The 17,802-nt window shown below is 30.0% G+C and overlaps 6 protein-coding genes across 6 annotated transcripts; 2 read left to right on the forward strand and 4 right to left on the reverse strand.

Annotated features, from left to right (window-relative positions):
- The first annotated feature begins 1,674 nt into the window (after nucleotides 1-1,674).
- LOC126264494 (elastin-like) lies at nucleotides 1,675-2,419 on the forward strand. Its single transcript, XM_049962711.1, has 3 exons — nucleotides 1,675-1,686; nucleotides 1,756-2,164; nucleotides 2,220-2,419. The coding sequence occupies exons 1-3, from the start codon at nucleotides 1,675-1,677 to the stop codon at nucleotides 2,417-2,419; spliced, it is 621 nt and encodes a 206-aa protein (XP_049818668.1).
- A 4,020-nt stretch (nucleotides 2,420-6,439) lies between these two features.
- LOC126264590 (adult-specific cuticular protein ACP-20-like) lies at nucleotides 6,440-7,488 on the forward strand. Its single transcript, XM_049963084.1, has 3 exons — nucleotides 6,440-6,542; nucleotides 6,649-6,919; nucleotides 7,282-7,488. Exons 1-3 carry the CDS (start codon nucleotides 6,531-6,533, stop codon nucleotides 7,398-7,400), a joined length of 402 nt encoding a protein of 133 aa, XP_049819041.1. The 5' UTR covers nucleotides 6,440-6,530; the 3' UTR covers nucleotides 7,401-7,488.
- A 229-nt stretch (nucleotides 7,489-7,717) lies between these two features.
- On the reverse strand, nucleotides 7,718-8,968 carry LOC126264495 (cuticle protein 65-like). Its single transcript, XM_049962729.1, has 2 exons — nucleotides 8,958-8,968; nucleotides 7,718-8,225 (listed from the first exon to the last, which is right to left on the reverse strand). The coding sequence occupies exons 1-2, from the start codon at nucleotides 8,966-8,968 to the stop codon at nucleotides 7,895-7,897; spliced, it is 342 nt and encodes a 113-aa protein (XP_049818686.1). The 3' UTR covers nucleotides 7,718-7,894.
- A 456-nt stretch (nucleotides 8,969-9,424) lies between these two features.
- LOC109604136 (cuticle protein 65-like) lies at nucleotides 9,425-9,935 on the reverse strand. The gene is made up of 2 exons (XM_020020665.1): nucleotides 9,879-9,935; nucleotides 9,425-9,815 (listed from the first exon to the last, which is right to left on the reverse strand). The coding sequence occupies exons 1-2, from the start codon at nucleotides 9,888-9,890 to the stop codon at nucleotides 9,510-9,512; spliced, it is 318 nt and encodes a 105-aa protein (XP_019876224.1). The 5' UTR covers nucleotides 9,891-9,935; the 3' UTR covers nucleotides 9,425-9,509.
- Nucleotides 9,936-13,496: 3,561 nt separating this feature from the next.
- Nucleotides 13,497-14,242, reverse strand: LOC109604139 (glutaconyl-CoA decarboxylase subunit gamma-like). The gene is made up of 2 exons (XM_020020667.2): nucleotides 14,191-14,242; nucleotides 13,497-14,090 (listed from the first exon to the last, which is right to left on the reverse strand). Exons 1-2 carry the CDS (start codon nucleotides 14,206-14,208, stop codon nucleotides 13,815-13,817), a joined length of 294 nt encoding a protein of 97 aa, XP_019876226.2. The 5' UTR covers nucleotides 14,209-14,242; the 3' UTR covers nucleotides 13,497-13,814.
- A 1,772-nt stretch (nucleotides 14,243-16,014) lies between these two features.
- Nucleotides 16,015-17,253, reverse strand: LOC109604138 (uncharacterized). Its single transcript, XM_020020666.2, has 2 exons — nucleotides 17,213-17,253; nucleotides 16,015-17,159 (listed from the first exon to the last, which is right to left on the reverse strand). The coding sequence occupies exons 1-2, from the start codon at nucleotides 17,225-17,227 to the stop codon at nucleotides 16,140-16,142; spliced, it is 1,035 nt and encodes a 344-aa protein (XP_019876225.1). The 5' UTR covers nucleotides 17,228-17,253; the 3' UTR covers nucleotides 16,015-16,139.
- Nucleotides 17,254-17,802: the final 549 nt, after the last annotated feature.

The raw sequence follows: 17,802 nt of genomic DNA on the forward strand, positions 1-17,802 counted from the left end.
AAATAACCTTTGTATTAATATCATGTACTTAAAAAACATTTTTTTAAAGTTTGTACATGTTACCTTTTAAATTAGATACTTGTTTGTATTTGTTAAGTTTTTTTAGTTTTTATGTTATAATATTGTGATTTTTATTGTAAATTGCATTTGCACACCATAAATGTTTTGTCTAAATATAGTAATAATACTACACGCTTAAATACCTGGCGTAATTCGCGTAACAGAAATAATATAAATTTTATTGTATAATAAACATTTAAATTCAGCAAATTCATAGTTACCAAGCGATTAACTATCCTACATCTAATATGCCACCGCATATCAGTTTATGAACAAATAAACTGCCATTGATTAATCCACTTACAAAAGTAGATCAGTGAATAAATTGTCGTACGTAAAGTCGCTGTCTGCATAAAAATGTTTAATTGTTTCTATCGCAATTCACTACCAGTGAACTGCAATTGCTGAACTGTTCTAGTTTAGTTTGAAAATGTAGACGGCCGGATTCCAGAAGTTTTTTATATACCAAGTTGAATTAATAATAATTGTTTAATATATTAGTTTTAAAAATAATCAATTTCCTTCTATTTCGTAATAAAACGGAACAATTACTTAAACAATTGGTAAAGTGCAAAAACGACCACAGTAATTAACAGAAACAAGATTAGAATCTCCGCAATTAATTTATAAATACACAATAAACAAGCATAAATCCGAAGGTTTCCTTTATCACAACAATAATATTAAATAAAGGACTGATTTAATGAAAAACTTGACCGTGATCGTTCACATTGAACCTACCATTAAAATAAAATAGAAACGTTATTAAGCTAAATGGCAGAAAATTGCTTATAAATGTTAAACATTGCATGCAATGATATTGTTTGATAAGTGTTCTAATAATAATGAAAAGCTAAAGGTTCACAGTCACAAACTTGTTAATCATAAATTTAATCGTATGTATCTGGTGCTTAATTTTTGGAATAATTATTTTCTTACAAAAGTACATATTTGTGAATTAATTTAACGCTAAATATTGTTAATATATTCATAGTTTTGTTAATCATGTCATATTATTAATTAGTTTATATGAAAGAATGTTGGTATTTTTGGAAAAACTTGTTCAGGAATTATAATTGGTGAACAATTAAAATTTATTTTTATTTTGTCACCTTATTGTTACTTAGTTAATATTAGTATTTACTTTATAAATATGGTTTTATTAAAGTTTCCATTAATGTATAATTATTTATTGTATTTTTAAGCGACCTTGATTAATATAGCATATATATATTTTTAAACTTTTACATAAATAATACCTCTCATTGGTGTTAATCTTGTCCTGTCGATCTCGACAACAAAAATATGATTTAATATATCGGTCAAGTAAGTAAAGAACATATTCGCTTCTCTTTAACTCGATTATAAACCTACGTTATGAGCTAATGTTTTAAAGCCTATTTTTCATTAGCAAGTACAATGTCGACGCTGAAATGAAAATTCGCTCATAACTGACATTTTAAGCTAGAGATTATTACTCAAGGGGGGCGCCTGTTCTAGATTAATATTATTTTATTAAGTATTGGGGGTATCTTTGAATAAGTATAAAATCTGATCATCTAATCATCGAAAATCATTCAACCATAACGTTCAGAGCAATCAATAAGTCCTAATATGTTCAAATTGGTGAGTGAAGAGATAGAGTTTTGTTAATTTATATTTAAAAATACCCTGTACTTTGTAATTATCTTCTAGTGCGTTTTTGCCACTCTTTTGGCCGTGAGCCAAGCAGGAGTAGTGAGCACTGGAATCGGTATTGGAGGAGTTGGAGTTAGCGGACTTGGTCTTGGAGGCCTTGGTGTCGGAGGCTTAGGTATCGGTGGTCTGGATGGAGGAATTGGCGTCGGCCACATTGGCGTCGCCGCTCCGGTGGCTGTGGCCGCCCCGGTGGTCAAGACCGTTGTGGGAGCCACATCTTACCAAAACAACAATCAGATCAGTGTTCATCCGGTTCCGGTTGTCGCTCAAGTCAAGACCGTTGCTGCCGCTCCAGTTGCAGTCGCTGCTCCCGTTGTTAAGGCCGTTGCCGCTCCCGTCGCTGTAGCCACTCCGGTTGTCAGGACCGTTGCCGCTCCTATCGGCATCGGAGGAATTGGACTTAGTGGTAAATATTGTACTAGAAACCAATAGGCAAGATGTATTTAAATAAATTCTTTTAGGACTTGGTGGAGTTGGACTTGGAGGCGTTGGACTTGGAGGACTTGGACTTGGAGGAGTTGGACTTGGAGGCGTTGGACTTGGGGGAGTTGGACTCAGTGGAGTTCATGTTGGGGGAATTGGGTTGAGTGGCATTAATACCGTCGGTCTTGGTGGCGTCGGACTTTCCAACCTCGGAGGTGTTGGACTGGCTAAATGGTAAATCTTCAATACATCATTGTGCGTGAGAGAGATGAGCAACATGTAATTTATTTCATTGTATGTGTGAAAATAAAATAAGTCATTTAATAATCGTTTTTATTTTTTAAATTTTTTTACATAAGCTCACCTAAATATCTACATTATTTATTACTGTCTAATAAGAACAAAAGGACATTTAAATGTTCTTGCTTATTCACCACTCAAGGAATATAGTACTAAAGAGAAGTGTTAAAAAAATGAATATCCACTTAATAGCATACTATTAAGTTTCTTTCATACACTTTGTTCCTTTGCAAAGATCAGACGATTGGAAGATGAAATTTACAGAGTTTATCCATTGAAGAGTTCCTTGAGATAATGATTTATCTTAATGAATGGGTTCATATAAATGAGGGGTCTTGTTCTGATAATGATAGTGCTTCAATAATTTCATTGTTTACCTATTTTAAGTATTAACTAATAATTAAAAAATTGTGTATAATATTCAGTCATCATAGATACATAAATTACCTATTAATTACATTCATATTTAATTAATTATAATGTGAAGATGTATATTCTTACAGTTCACAATACGATAACAAAATAAAAAATATTTTTAATATTCATAAAAATTCATATTGAATATTCTCTTATGAAAATTTCATATTATTTTATCATCAGTAAGTAAATTATTTTAAGAGCTTTGTGGTATTTATGAGCATATTGAAATTGTATAACTTTGTCCCCATTCAACAAAGGAAGTGATGTGGTTAATACTCCCTCAACAATTTGTTAGGCAGTGTTAATAATTTATATTATTTCATCATTCTCCAAATAGACTTCTGCACTAATACCTATATAGTAAGTCAAGCAAATCTATATAACAACAAAAATTTGATCATATAAAGGCCTAAATTGAATGTTTTGGATTGTATTTGAATATTTTGAGTATATATAGTGACAATTTCCGATACAGCAGCATTCAGTTTCTGATTTCTATTGAAACCATATACCATGTTCAAAGTGGTGAGTTAAATTTTGATCTGGTTTTAGATTCAATTTAAGTTTAAATTTTTTACAGTGCCTTTTCGCCGTTATCGTGGCTGTTGCCAGCGCTGGACTTGTCGGTATCTCAGGAACGTCGTATCAAAACAACAACCAATTGAGCATCCATCCAATTCCTGTAGTGGCCCAAATTAAAACCATTGCTGCTGCTCCCATTGCCATTGCTGCCCCGATTGGTATTGGAAAATTAGGTATGTTTTATGAAAATTATGTGTAATAGTTGTATTAATAAATTTATTTTTTTTTTCAGGAGGAATTGGTCTTGGTCTTGGTGGAGGATGTTGTTAAAATATGTTATTTTATTAAGAGTGTGAGAAATGAGCAACATTTATTTATTTTCATGTGTGTAATATAATAAAATAAAAACTTAATTATTAAAATATTGTGTTTTATTAATATATTATAATAGATACTTCAAATTAAGTAATAAAAATAAAAACTATTTATATAAATTATATTCAATTGATAAAACGGTTGATTTCTTCTGTAAAACCAACCCCAATATAAAAGTTAAATTCAGAAGCAATAACAAATTGGAATAATTATTCTGTACATTCTTAGGTACTAATTTATTATGATTGAGTTTTGATTCACAAATAAAGTTTACTGATTTAGAAGACTGCCTTAAATTTATGGAATCAGTATAATATAAAAAAATAAAAACTTAAATATTAAAATATTGTCTTCAAATTAGGTAATAAAAATAAAAACTATATAGATTATATTCAATTGATAAAAATGGTTGATTTCTTCTGTAAAACCAACCCCTATATACAGGTTAAATTCAGAAGTAATAACAAATTGGAATTATTACTGTGTATTATATTCATGAGTACTAATTTACTATGATTAAGTTGATTCACAAATAAAGTTTACTGATTTAGAAGACTGTCTTAAATTTATGGATTCTGTATGTATTATAATTTTATTGCAAATAGTAGAAGATCTTAATATATATTACTATTCTTTAAATTTTCAATTCTTTTCACATTTAATATTAAAAATATTAAACATTCTTCATTGAATTTGAAATTAATTTATTTGAAAATTAGGATTAGTATTCCAAAAATGTATTATTAGACCTTTTATTCTTATATAGTAAGTCAAGCAAATCTATATAACAACAAAAATTTGATCATATAAAGGCCTAAATTGAATGTTTTGGATTTTATTTGAATATTTTGAGTATATATAGTGACAATTTCCGATACAGCAGCATTCAGTCTCTGATTCCTAGTCAAACAATCTACCATGTTCAAAGTGGTGAGTTAAATTGTGATTTGCTTTTAGGTTCAATTTAAAATTAAATATTTTACAGTGCCTTTTCGCCGTTATCTTGGCTGTTGCCAGCGCTGGACTTGTCGGTATCTCAGGAACGTCGTATCAAAACAACAACCAATTGAGCATCCATCCAATTCCTGTAGTGGCCCAAATTAAAACCATTGCTGCTGCTCCTATTGCCATTGCTGCCCCGATTGGTATTGGAAAATTAGGTATGTTTTATGAAAATTATGTGTAATAGTTATATTAATAAATAATTTTTTTTTTCAGGAGGAATTGGTCTTGGTCTTGGTGGAGGATGTTGTTAAAATATGTTATTTTATTCAGTGTGTGAGAAATGAGCAACATTTATTTATTTTCATGTATGTAATATAATAAAATAAAAACTTAATTATTAAAATATTGTGTTTTATTAATATATTATAATAGATACTTCAAATTGAGTAATAAAAATAAAAACTATTTATATAGATTATATTCAATTGATAAAATGGTTGATTTCTTCTGTAAAACCAACCCCAATATAAAGGTTAAAATCAGAAGTAATAACAAATTGGAATTATTACTGTGTATTATATTCATGGGTACTAATTTACTATGATTAAGTTGATTCACAAATAAAGTTTACTGATTTAGAAGACTGCCTTAAATTTATGGAATCAGTATAATATAAAAAAATAAAAACTTAAATATTAAAATATTGTCTTCAAATTAGGTAATAAATTCTTAAATTTATGGATTGTGTATGTCTTGTAATTTTATTACAAATAGTGGAAGATATTAAGATCTTTTAACATTTAATATTAAAATTTTAAACATTCTTCTTGTGAGTTTGAAATTGATTGACTTGAAAATTAGGATTCTTCTTCCAAAAATGTATTATTACACTTCTTATTCTTATATAAGTGACCAAAAATACTCCAGATGATCTCAATACTTCATTTGAATTGTAAATTGAACAAAAGAATTGCGGACCTACTGATTTAATAATATATCACATAAATAGTGTTAACAATAAAAATGCCACAGATATTTTTCTGAGCAATCTAGATGCTGTTAAATGTAATTAAAGTCACTCTTTAGTACGGTCAACGACAATTAATTAATTAATTAATTAATCAGCGATACCCAGACTTGTTAAAATCTAATGTTATCTCTTAAAGACATCCTACAATATATGTTAGTGGGTGTTTAGGGTTAAAGTATTTTTCTTTCATAAGATATATATTTTTTTCATTTTAATAAATATGTATAATGAACTTGTATTGCTTATTTAATACGGTATAAATGTATTTAAGTATTATTAATTTTAGAAGTATTATTATTATTATTTTTGAATGAGTACTCTGAGAGAAACTGGAATAAATACTAATTTTATATGTATTTCATAAATAGAATTATGTGTTTTAGTGTTTCACATACACAAAGTCAGTTTCTCAGCCAAAAAATATTGGAAACATTTCTGCAGTACCCAAATAGTAAACGAAGCATGACAATCGTACTACATTGAACCAAAACATACGGATATGGTAAGTAAAGTTGTGAATTATTTTTAGATCAATATGGAAATTCCTATGTAGTACTACATTTCGGTTGAGATTTCAATTCAGCAATCTGACTGTACTACGTTATGGAAAATAGATCTACAGTTGGTTATCTTATATTTTATGATCGCACTAGAATAGGGGATAGCTTTTCAATAAGTATAAAACTACAGAAAATATCTCCACATATTATTCCGTGGTTCAACTCTCTACAAGTAACACCACCAAAGCAGCCTCAAAATGAACAGTTGGGTAAGTAAAATTTTATAAAATAATTATGTAATAAATCAGATTTCAAAAATTTTCAATACAAAATAATTAGTTATTGATTTAATAAATAATCCTGATTATATTTCAGATTGTCTTTGTGGGCTTAATCGCCGCAAGCAGGGCTGGTTTAATTGGAGGAGGACTAGGTGGATTAGGGGGTGGAATTGGAATTGGAGGAATTGAAGCAGTAGCTGCTCCAGTTGCCGTAAAGGCGGTACCCATCGCAGTAAAAACTGTTGCTCTGGCTCAGTCTTACCAAAACAACAATCAAATAAGTGTGAAGCCCATTCCGGTGGTGGCCCAAATAAAAACTATTGCTGCTGCCCCAATCGCCATAGCTGCACCAATTGCAATTAAAGGTAAACGTTTTATTAGTATAAATTTAATGTAGACTTAATAACTAAATCATGATGACACTTTTGATGATTGAAATGGCAAGAGTTGTCATGGGTCATCTGACGAAAGAGTGGTTTTGTGGACAGACGATGTCCCCAAGCTATTTTTTCTTTGATAATGGTACAAATATTATGATCATTTAATTATTCCTTTATGAAAACAAAACTTCGATTGCAATTTGTTAGTTAATATAGTTAAACAAGGTTCTTCTAGTTACATTCCTGAAGTTATTAATGACATAAAGATAAAAATGATATCGTAATTGTTTAAAGACCTCACCAGGACCCAAATTTTGTTGGACTAATATTTGAAATTTGTTTTATAGGTGGTGTTGGTCTTGAGGGTCTTGGAGGTATAGGAGGTCTTGATGGTATTGGAGGCATTGGAGGTCTTGGGGGCCTTGGTGGAATAGGACTTGGAGGTGTTGGACTCGGAAAATTGTAGATATTAAAAAATATTGTGAATATTGTAAAATAGATGAGCAACTTTTAATTTATAATTTTTTAAAAAATTAATATACATGTTCAATGTTTTTTTGTCTATTATTATTTGCCCATGTTACTTTAATTTTATTTCAATACAGACATTAATTTTAATAAATTGTTAATTGTCAATTGAGTTGAATTTTACAAATTAAAATTTAATGTAAACTAAATTATTCAACTTCTTTGAACTCAATGGTAACACCTTAGTTACAGATAATTTTTCTTCTCTTATAATTAAACCATCTATTGTTACTTAGTATTGTACTGAAAATTTAATTCACTTTTGGAAATACATATGTGAGGTATAATATCTGTCATTATAAGACATTCCAAATTACTTTAAACTTTAAAGAAATAAACTATATTCTTTTGTGAACTTTATTATCAAAAAGTCAATAAATACAATTTAAAATAACTTAGTTAATAGTGCTGCTCATCCCGATTGTTGAAGATCTAATGAAGTCCGAGACCAATTCCATGTCCAATACCAACACCAACAGCCACTGGAGCATGGGCAACAGCAATTGGTGCATGGGCTACGGCTATTGGAGCAATTGTCTTGACTTGGGCCACCACTGGTACCGGATGAACACTGATTTGATTGTTGTTCTGATATGAGGTGGCTCCATGAGCTATCGCCACTGGAGCAGCAATGGCAACTCCATGACCTCCTAATCCAATGACGCCGGCTCTAGCGGCCACAATAAGCACAGCAAATACAAACTGAAAAACAAAAATGAAGGTAATATATTTTATCGTAATATTGACACAAATTAGGTCTAGTCTAGATTCAAGTTATAACAATTTATAGATATTTTTAATAAAAAAAATTATTAGTTGTCAGAATGGGACAAAGATCAAATGAAAAAGGGTCAAGACAATCCAACAGAATCTTAAGTTAGGGCCTTGAACATTCTTCAATTTTAGCTCCAGCCTATATCTATAGAAAAAATGTGATTAATATTAATGTGAATTATTAATCTGAAGTAGTGGAATTAATGCAATTAAAGTGAATAAATTATACGTACCAATTTGAACATTTTGTTAATTGCTTGATGGTTTAACTGCAATAATCGTGATTAGACAACTATTTTATATCATAACCGCCCCACACTGTACCCTTAAATCTGGGACAAGGCCCTGTCGTTTACTTAAAAGCTATTTAATTCTGCACAATTGAATCAAAAATTTGTTTCTCTCCATTATTGTCATACATACTAGGTTATTAAACTTTTTAATAATTTGGATTTTATATAATAATAAATCTAATAATATCCAATGGGGTATCAATAATAAATTTGTACAGGAATTTTGACAGAATTTTTTCAATATTGTTCAACATTTTATCAAAATTTATTTAGGTTGGGAATGCCATAATATATAATACTGTTAATATTACATTTTTAATCATTTTTATTAAATTCATAATAGTTGATAGATATTTTTAATTATTTTAGTCAAATAAATTTCTTAAAGAAATCAAATTAATGGTATATATTATTGGAGACAAAATTACCTTTGTTTCATCTATTTTAATGGCTAAAATTGATTTAGACATTAAAAACTTGCTTAACTTGTTTCTCCCAATATATTACTAAAATTGAAAAATTAAATAAATAAATTTTTTAACATCACATACATTTAGTTTTAATATTGATGTTTATTTTATTGATTTACTATTTTGTATATTGATTCCAAAGGTTAAATCATCAAATTTTTATTCTTTTGATATAATTAATTTGAATTTCATAATTAGAGTTGTTATGAATTAAGTAGAATATTCTAACAACTGTAGTCCTAATTTAATTTGATGGAATTTTTTATGGACACTTTTGTAGAAAATCACATATATTTCAAATTATTATATTATCTTTATATCTTCAGTTTTGTTAAACTTTAACCGTTCGTTTTACGAATTACTTTACTAATAATAAATGTCATGTGAATTGTGACTAAGAATCAAAAAACACAGATTTACTTAAATCTATTTTATTAACCATAATAAATTAAACACAAATTTTGACAACTTTAACTAAAATTGCCGCTGCTCATCCCATTCAATTTAGCCCTAATGAAGTCCTAGTCCAACTCCGTGTCCGAGTCCTCCAAGTGCCAGACCATGTCCGAGACCAATACCCACGGCTACTGGAGCATGAGCTACGGCAATTGGAGCAGCAGCAATGGTCTTAACTTGAGCTACTACTGGGACTGGATGCACACTGATTTGGTTGTTGTTCTGATACGATTCAGCTCCATGTGCAATTGCTACCGGAGCGGCGATGGCGACACCATGGCCTCCCAGGCCGATTCCTCCAAGACCCAAACCCCCAATCACGCCGGCATTGGCAGCGACTACCACCATGGCGAGAACAACCTATAATAATAAAAATAAGGTATGACTAAATAAAACCAAAAATAACATTAAGTGATTACTTACTAATTTGAACATTTTGATATTTGATGTTTGACTCTTGCTAGTGATTAACAGAATAACGGTCTGGGTGCATAACGACTATTTTATACCATATTCGCCCCACACTATCCCCCTTAATGTGGGGCAAGGGCCCCTTTCGTTTACATGGGAACAACTAAAATGTAAAATATAGTCACAGTAGACTATCTATGCCCCAATCTTGCTACATGCTTTACAGCATTGTTATTGCGTGGCTGCTTAACAATCTATTACATAACGTTCAACAAGATATAATGCACCGGCAGATGGATATGCATAATATTTTACATTTACTTTAGGCTTAGATTTTTGCAGCATTTTTGGAATTTTCATAACTATTTTAATGTAATAATCATATTTACATCTAAAATATATAACAAATCAACTCATATAACATCCCAATTCAATTTTATATAAATATGTAAGTAACAAATTATTTTTTTTACAAATCAACTTAACTTTTAAAATAAATTTTCATTTAAAGTTTCTGAAATTGGTGATCTAGTGAAAAAAACCATCTGGATCTACATGATATGTTTATATTATTAATGGTTTGGAAGTATTAAGTGTAAATTTGATCAATATTAATCATGAAATTAAAAAAAGATAAAAAATTATTATTTTTTAATTATGTAACGGTTTATTTTGTTGCAGCATTCATTTTCATTGCACAAACATGAAAATTTTTTAGCTTAATGGAAAACAGTTACTTTCTAGAACGATTTGGGCAAACTGCAAACCAGTTAAATTCCTAAACTGCCTACTTGCGTATGTAAGGAACATTAAGTTCATTGTTACGCTCCAGCGATCAGTGTTACGGAATCCTTTTAATGAATGAAGTAAAAATACACCACGTATAACTGGTTCATTTAAATTTATTTTAATTTTTCTATTCCAATATTAATGGCAGACTAAAAATCTGAAAGTTATTTATATAATTTGAAAGCGAGATAATGTGTTTCGATAAATCATAAACGTTGGATACAAATATTCCAATGGAATTTGAATTACTGTTTAATAATGTCAAAATTACAAAATGGCCACTAATGCATTCACCATAAGTTTAAATCGAAGCAAAAAACCAAAATCAAGACAACCAGTTGTGTGGACGTCCTTGCTACAATTTAACGTGAAAAAAATATTTCTAAAACACGTTTATTTTATTTATTACAGAACTTGTTACCTTTTCTTGCCATGACTCAGTATTCCAGATACAAGTAGGCACATTCTTCAATGGCAGAGAAGCAATTATTAGTGTGTAAATATTTAAAAAAACCAGAGTAGTTGCAGGATATTTATAGACATTCTTACAATTTATATCAATTTATTGCAATGTAACAATAGTTTACCAATGAAACCACTTAAATGGTTTGTAGTGTAGTACTATGATCTTGATGAATTAATTCTTATTTTATGTATAAATAAATGTAATGTTATAATAAAAATCATTTAAAATATGTGTGCTAGATTTATTCAGAAAATGCATTTTCGTGTCAGATTTATTCACGATGCTATTTCATTATAAGTTATAATATATTCAGACAAGTTCATGTCCAAACTTAAAGTCATACACATAATGAATCACCTATTTCAAGATAATAATTATGCAATTATTAATTTTTACCACTGAAAACCTAATTAATATCTGCATAAATCCACTGCCATGTAATTCTCATATTTCTGAATACGTTTGTTATTCAGAAATAATTACTATGTTATTTCCACATTGCAAATGCCGCCAATGTATGACGTAGGAGTTAATAATTGACTTAAGAAAATAAGTAGTTCGAGAATAATAAATCAATTGTGGTACAATGGTTATATAATAGAATAGTCAATTAAATGTCATGTAAAAGGATTCATCAAGATATATTCGAACAATTTGTGAAGTTATTACAATTGGTTCTTTTAATTCTTAAAAAAAATTTAAGGTTATTTTATGAAAATCCAGTTAAATTACTTAAATTCACTTTTCGTTGTGAATAGATGAAAAGTTCGTAGACTAGTACAGAAAAAATCTTTTCTTTTTTATTGAATTTGATTTTATTATTACACTTATTCCACCGATTTTTCTACTTTTTCATCCTGTCCGAACATTAAAAAAATTAATTTTCCACGAGCTGATTTATTTATTGATGATCCATCTTTTGAGGTTTGGAAAGAGATAATAGTCCGATGGAGCTAAATCTGACGAATGAGGTGGATGGGGAAGCAATTGGAGCCTTAAATCGATGCTCTGGAGTTTTCAGCCACCATGAAACTTTGGAAACTAATATTTCAAGGTGTAATCTAAAGGAGCATCAGTCCCATAATATTCATCCAACTTTTCTGTTGTTTCCTTCGCCGTTTTGCTTCTCAAAAAATAATGTTTTATGAGAGAACGAAATTTATGGTGCCAAACACGTTACCGAGAATCAGCTACCAAAACAAAACTAAGGGTTGTGTCTCGCTGAAATTTGACATGTCGACCTGAATATGAATGAGCTATAAGGCATCATAATCTTTTTCGCGATAGCAGTGCATTTAGGGGGTCAACATGGTTACTTTTCAGCCCACTTTTTATATTAGTGTGAAATTATTATGTATAAAAACTTTGCCTTGTTTTATAAAAATGTATATAAATACTTATTTCGATTTAAGTATCTATTATATCAAACTCATTGAGTTTTATCTGGACGGCGTCATTTAAAAGAGAAATTAATAAAGCAGTGGGACAACTTCCAGGTGGCTTAAGGTAAATTGAGGTCGCCAACAGTTTTAGTGTTTCCAAAATGTCATTGGTCGGTTGTATAAGAAACTGGTTGTCAAAGAAACTTGTAGTCCAGCTGAACCCGCAAATTCTCTTCGAATGTGAGTTTGGAGAGGATTAGAACACGTCCAGGAAACTTTTAAATACAGTTCTGGTTTTTAAAAAGAGTTTTTGAGGCTTACCAATAAACAAAATTCTGCAGACAATTGTCCTTCCATTTACTGGTACTAATGATGAAAACTTCCGCATAAGAATACTCGTTCCAAATTGAATGACCAACGAAGGAACTGAGGTTTTAACATGGTTTGCACAACCACTAAACTTAAATCCGATAGAGCATGTGTTATGTCTCCATTTTTACACAAATGAGCAATATTCTCAACACCTTTACATTTAAAGGGCCCATACACAATGGATTCAAAGACCTTAAAATGATATGTACCTAAGACATGCTCTTTATTAAAATAATTTTTCAGTTAATTTAAATTATATTTCATCTTTCATATTTTAAATTTAATATATTTTATTTTAACTTTGGTTGTATAAAAGAAATATTAGATTTCAGGTTTTTTTTAATTGTAAAGTTACGGAATGGCCAAAACTGTAAAAGAATTGAAAAATTGATAGATTTTGAAGAGTTAAAAATAACTTAAATAATAATATCGACAATTTACTGAAACAAATCTTAAAAATTCATTGTGGAATATAATTCGTATACACATATACATGAATATACTCAGCTATTTTTAATAAATTGATGGGTACCTATCCCTATGATTTAGTATTCTCGTCACGTAATTATACATCACGAATAAATAGAAACTATTGTCACAATCCAAACGAAACAAAATACATTAACTTGAAATATTTTATTGAAATGAAACCTAATTAACATTACACATGGCCGCTTTCTTTTTGAATAATACATGCAACAATATGTAAGCCAATTGTGGTAAGCTATTTACAAAACTATTTTACAAAATATCACATTGTATAATTCATTGCCTGTGGTCGCAAATCAACTGAATCTCCACTCACACCACAACGATCCCCAGGGGAGTTATTAGGAACCTTGATTAGTAATTAGCAATTACTAATTTACTGAAGTGCTTGAATTGTAAAGAGGGATGTGCTGTTGTAAGTGGAGACGCAAATAACCCTGTCAGACGGACTTAACCCAAGTAGGCGGTGTAGGGAGCAGCAGCGAGGGCGGGGGCAGCTACCAATGGGGCGGCGGCTGGGGCAGCCAGGACTGGCGCGGCAACGGGAGCGTGCACAGCTGGGGCAGCTACCAATGGGGCGGCAACTGGAGCAGCGATGGCGTGGTTAACGACGTGGGCGCTGTAGGAGGAAGCGTAGGGCAGGGAGTAGGCCGCAGGGAGTGCTGCTGGGACTGCCGGTACAAGGCCTCCCAAGCAACAGGCGATCAAGGCGAAGAAAGCGACGAACTGAAAAATAATATTTTCAATTATTATGTTATTTCTTGTGTATATAAAAAAAGAGTATTGTAATTATTTTTTTTTTTTTTTTTTTGAAATAGATACTTACAGTGATTTTGGAAGTCATCTTGCTTGGTTTGTTAGGCTGTCAGGTTGACTATACTTGAAAATGTTTTATGACACTATTTATATGACCGAATAATTGTGGGTGGTGGCACTGTTACACAAATTAGTGATGATATGATTTTACTAATGACTTCACGATTTTTTACTTACACCACAACATGACTTGAATATTAATCGCATTTTATCAATATTCCGCATGGTAAAAAGTCTAGACCGTATTACCAAACTCAATTTCTTTGTGTTAAATTTTTACTGGTGTGTACAAGTTCAGCATATGAATTCAATGTCTAAAAGTATATAACTTATGTATAGGGTACCTTTAGGCTTTAAACTACACTTTCAACACAACTGTACATTTGAATCAATAAATTAGGACAATTAGTCAAAAATATTAAAGGCCCTAGAAGTAAAAAAAAATAATATTATAACCCAAAATTTAACTGTTCTAAAAAGTATTTTTGATTACTTGAAGAGAGGTAATTCTCTTAAATGCAAATGATTAAAGAAATTTTTTAAAATTTTATATATTTACAAACAGAAACTCTGTATAATATATTTAATTTTTTCGTAAATACTTTTTTATAATTACAACTTTTTTCAATATATAATTTTATCAAATGGACATTTTATTAAAAACACAAGATCAAGTATGGTACAAATATATTGTTTAATAGAGATAAAATACATACTTTTAAAGAGAAGAATATTTCAGTTTTATTACTAAAAAATATTTTTTATAAATTCGATAATTAATTAAAACTCCACCACTCCAATCAATTTATTTATTTTCTTTTGTTTAGTTCGTTATTGTATAAAGAATAATTTTGCAATAAAAAATATTAAGACAATTTAAATTTGAAGATCACAATTAGTTACGTTTTTTTTTTTTTAAAGTGTAAGTATTATGATTTCATAATTGTAAAAAGGTTAAACAGAATGTTGAAAGATTTAACTTTAAAATAAACTTTTGGTTAGTTGGTTTTGTAAAGATTCGCCTGGGTGGTACCAAAGAGAAAAATTATTTTAATCATATTACATATTTCTTGTGTACAACAGATGATTGAAATTTATTGAAATTTCATGTGAAAAAATAAAAAACGTTATTTACAATTTGAAATAGTGTACATAATTTTACAAAATAAACGTTTTATTAAATAAAAAGAGGCTCAAATACTCAATAAATATACGGTTTAATAAACATATTTTTTTGGAAATTATATAATTAGATAATTATTGTCTGAATATTTATTAATTAGTTCTCGAGAATTGTAATTAAAACAACTTTTAATTCAGTTTAATATTACAAAAAGAATAAGATTATAATGATCAATTCAAATTAGAGGAATAATTCTTAATTCATAAAATTCTTAATATTAGGTTTAATTTTAAGTTTAGTTAAAACCCATATTATTTTTTTATATTATATTTTCATAATTTTTATATTGTTATTGTAAAAAGTTTTAAAGAAAATTTGAAGAGTTTAATGAAATGAATGAAAAACATTTAATTGACATCTTTTAAAGCATACAATTATGAGTTCATATTTAAAAGTATTAATAAAATACTAAAATAATAATAATTCTTAATTAATAAAATTCTTAATATTAGGTGTAATTTCAAGTTCAATTAAATTTTTCTTGGAAAACACATTATTTTTTTTATTATTATATTTTCATAATTTTTATATTGTTATTGTAAAAAGTTTTAAGGAAAATTTGAAGACTTAATGAATACAATTATGAATTCCAATTTAAAAGCATTAATAAAATACTAAGATATTTTAGGGAATTTAAAAAAAAAACAAAACAAAAACTATATTTCAAATATGTATATTCAAATTCTTTAGTAAAAAAATATAAAAATAATAATTTTGAAAAGAATAATTTAGAAAATAAAAAAATTGTGTCACTAAGGCATCAGATTTGAATCTCATTAGTTTTCCAACAGTTCGCCTTGGCCACTAGGTTGGTTTGCTTCCTGAGCTTGCTCTTGTCTGGATGGATTAAGAGCAGCATCTGCTGGATACTGCTGGGGTGCTAATTGACTTGGGAATCCTGGTTGGTAGTTCGCTGCAGCGAGGAGGGTCGGATAGTTACCGGAATAGGCAGCGGCCGAATTCAAAGTGTAAGGGTAGGCATTGGGTAGTTGAATTGGAGCAACTTGCGGGCTAAGGGTGTACGGATTCAGTGCGGCCTGAGCGGGAAACAAGGGGAGTGTTTGGGATAATGAATATGCGGGGGAATTGAAGTATGCTGTTGAGTAGGTTTGGGGAATCAATGGTGTTGCTGCTTGAGGAATTCGTGGGAGTTGTGGTAATTGGGGTGCTTGAGCAGGTTGGGGAATGCGGGGCAAGGCTGGTTGAGCTGGTTGCTGAGGTAATTCGGGAGTTTGGGGATCAGGAGCAAAGTTTTCGATTTGTGGGGCCGTTCTGGGTACAACTTCGTTAGTTAAAGGAGTAAATTGAGTAGGTTGAGTGTTGAATTGGGGCAAGCGGCTTTCGAATTGGGGTTGCGGGATGAACTGCTGTGATCTCGTTGCTAAAGGTGTGGGTTGAGGTGAGGGGGTTGATTGGGGAGCTGCAGAGGCTGTTTGTGGTTGAAGTCTTGTTACTTGAAACTGTGGCAAAGTAGGTTGTTGTGGGAATCCACGAAATTGTGGAGTGTTTCTGAAAGACAATTGGGTAAAAGATTGTTGAGCATTTTCTTGTGAAGTCTCTCTCAGGCCAAATTGTTGGGGAATTTGAGTGGCAAATTGGGGAATACCCTGTTGCGGATTCTGTTGAGGTTGACGAGCAAATTGGGGTAATTGTTGTTGAATCTCTTGTTGTTGCTGCAGCTGAGATTGATAGGCAAATCGATCATCTGGTTTGTCTGAATTTTGAGCAGGGGTTTGGTTTCCAGGATCACTACGTACATTGTGGGCAACGCCAACAAAGAAGAGTAAAATTATAATCTGAAACAAAATCTATTTTATAATAATATTTTATTAATTTACGTATTTCTTACGTTTTTATCAAACATGTTTACTTGTTGGTGGAAGGCTCTTGATCAAATTGATACATTAAAAGTAAACGTTTCGAGTTTTATACAGTATGTTAATTAGTTCCAAAAATAAAATGTCACAATATCAGGAAATGTAGATAATTCTTAAAATAATGGATGACACCAAATATTTCATGACTTGAATATGTTTTGAATATAATTAAGGATTACTCTACTTTCTTTAGTAAACCTCAGTCGCTTATGTCAAAATATACTACATTATAAATTTTAGTAGTGTACACCACGTATTTCAATTTATTCTTATCGTATTTGGTAAAATCCTAACAAACGATAATTAAATCATTTTGTTTTTTCTTCAAAAATCTATACTTTTGTTGTATTTTGTATTTATTTGTCAGAAATTACAATATAAATCCTTCCAAGACATTAAGGCATCCAAAGTAAAGAAAAAAATATTATATATATTCGAACAAACGTTAATAATTACTGTTTGACTGTACGGTTAATAAAATATATTAGTTTTAATTCTAATTATTTCAATCAACCATTTTGTAATTCAATTACTGTTGAAAAATAAATTAACCAAAAAATAA

The sequence above is a fragment of the Aethina tumida genome, chromosome 2 (genome assembly GCF_024364675.1).
Source record: "Aethina tumida isolate Nest 87 chromosome 2, icAetTumi1.1, whole genome shotgun sequence".
NCBI lineage: Eukaryota > Metazoa > Arthropoda > Insecta > Coleoptera > Nitidulidae > Aethina > Aethina tumida.

Excerpts from the sequence above, each read along its gene's own strand:
- LOC126264494 (XM_049962711.1), top strand. Across the intron at positions 2,165-2,219 it reads CGGAGGAATTGGACTTAGTG|GACTTGGTGGAGTTGGACTT; the intron begins GTAAATATTGTA and ends AAATTCTTTTAG.
- LOC126264590 (XM_049963084.1), top strand. Across the intron at positions 6,920-7,281 it reads TGCACCAATTGCAATTAAAG|GTGGTGTTGGTCTTGAGGGT; the intron begins GTAAACGTTTTA and ends TTTGTTTTATAG.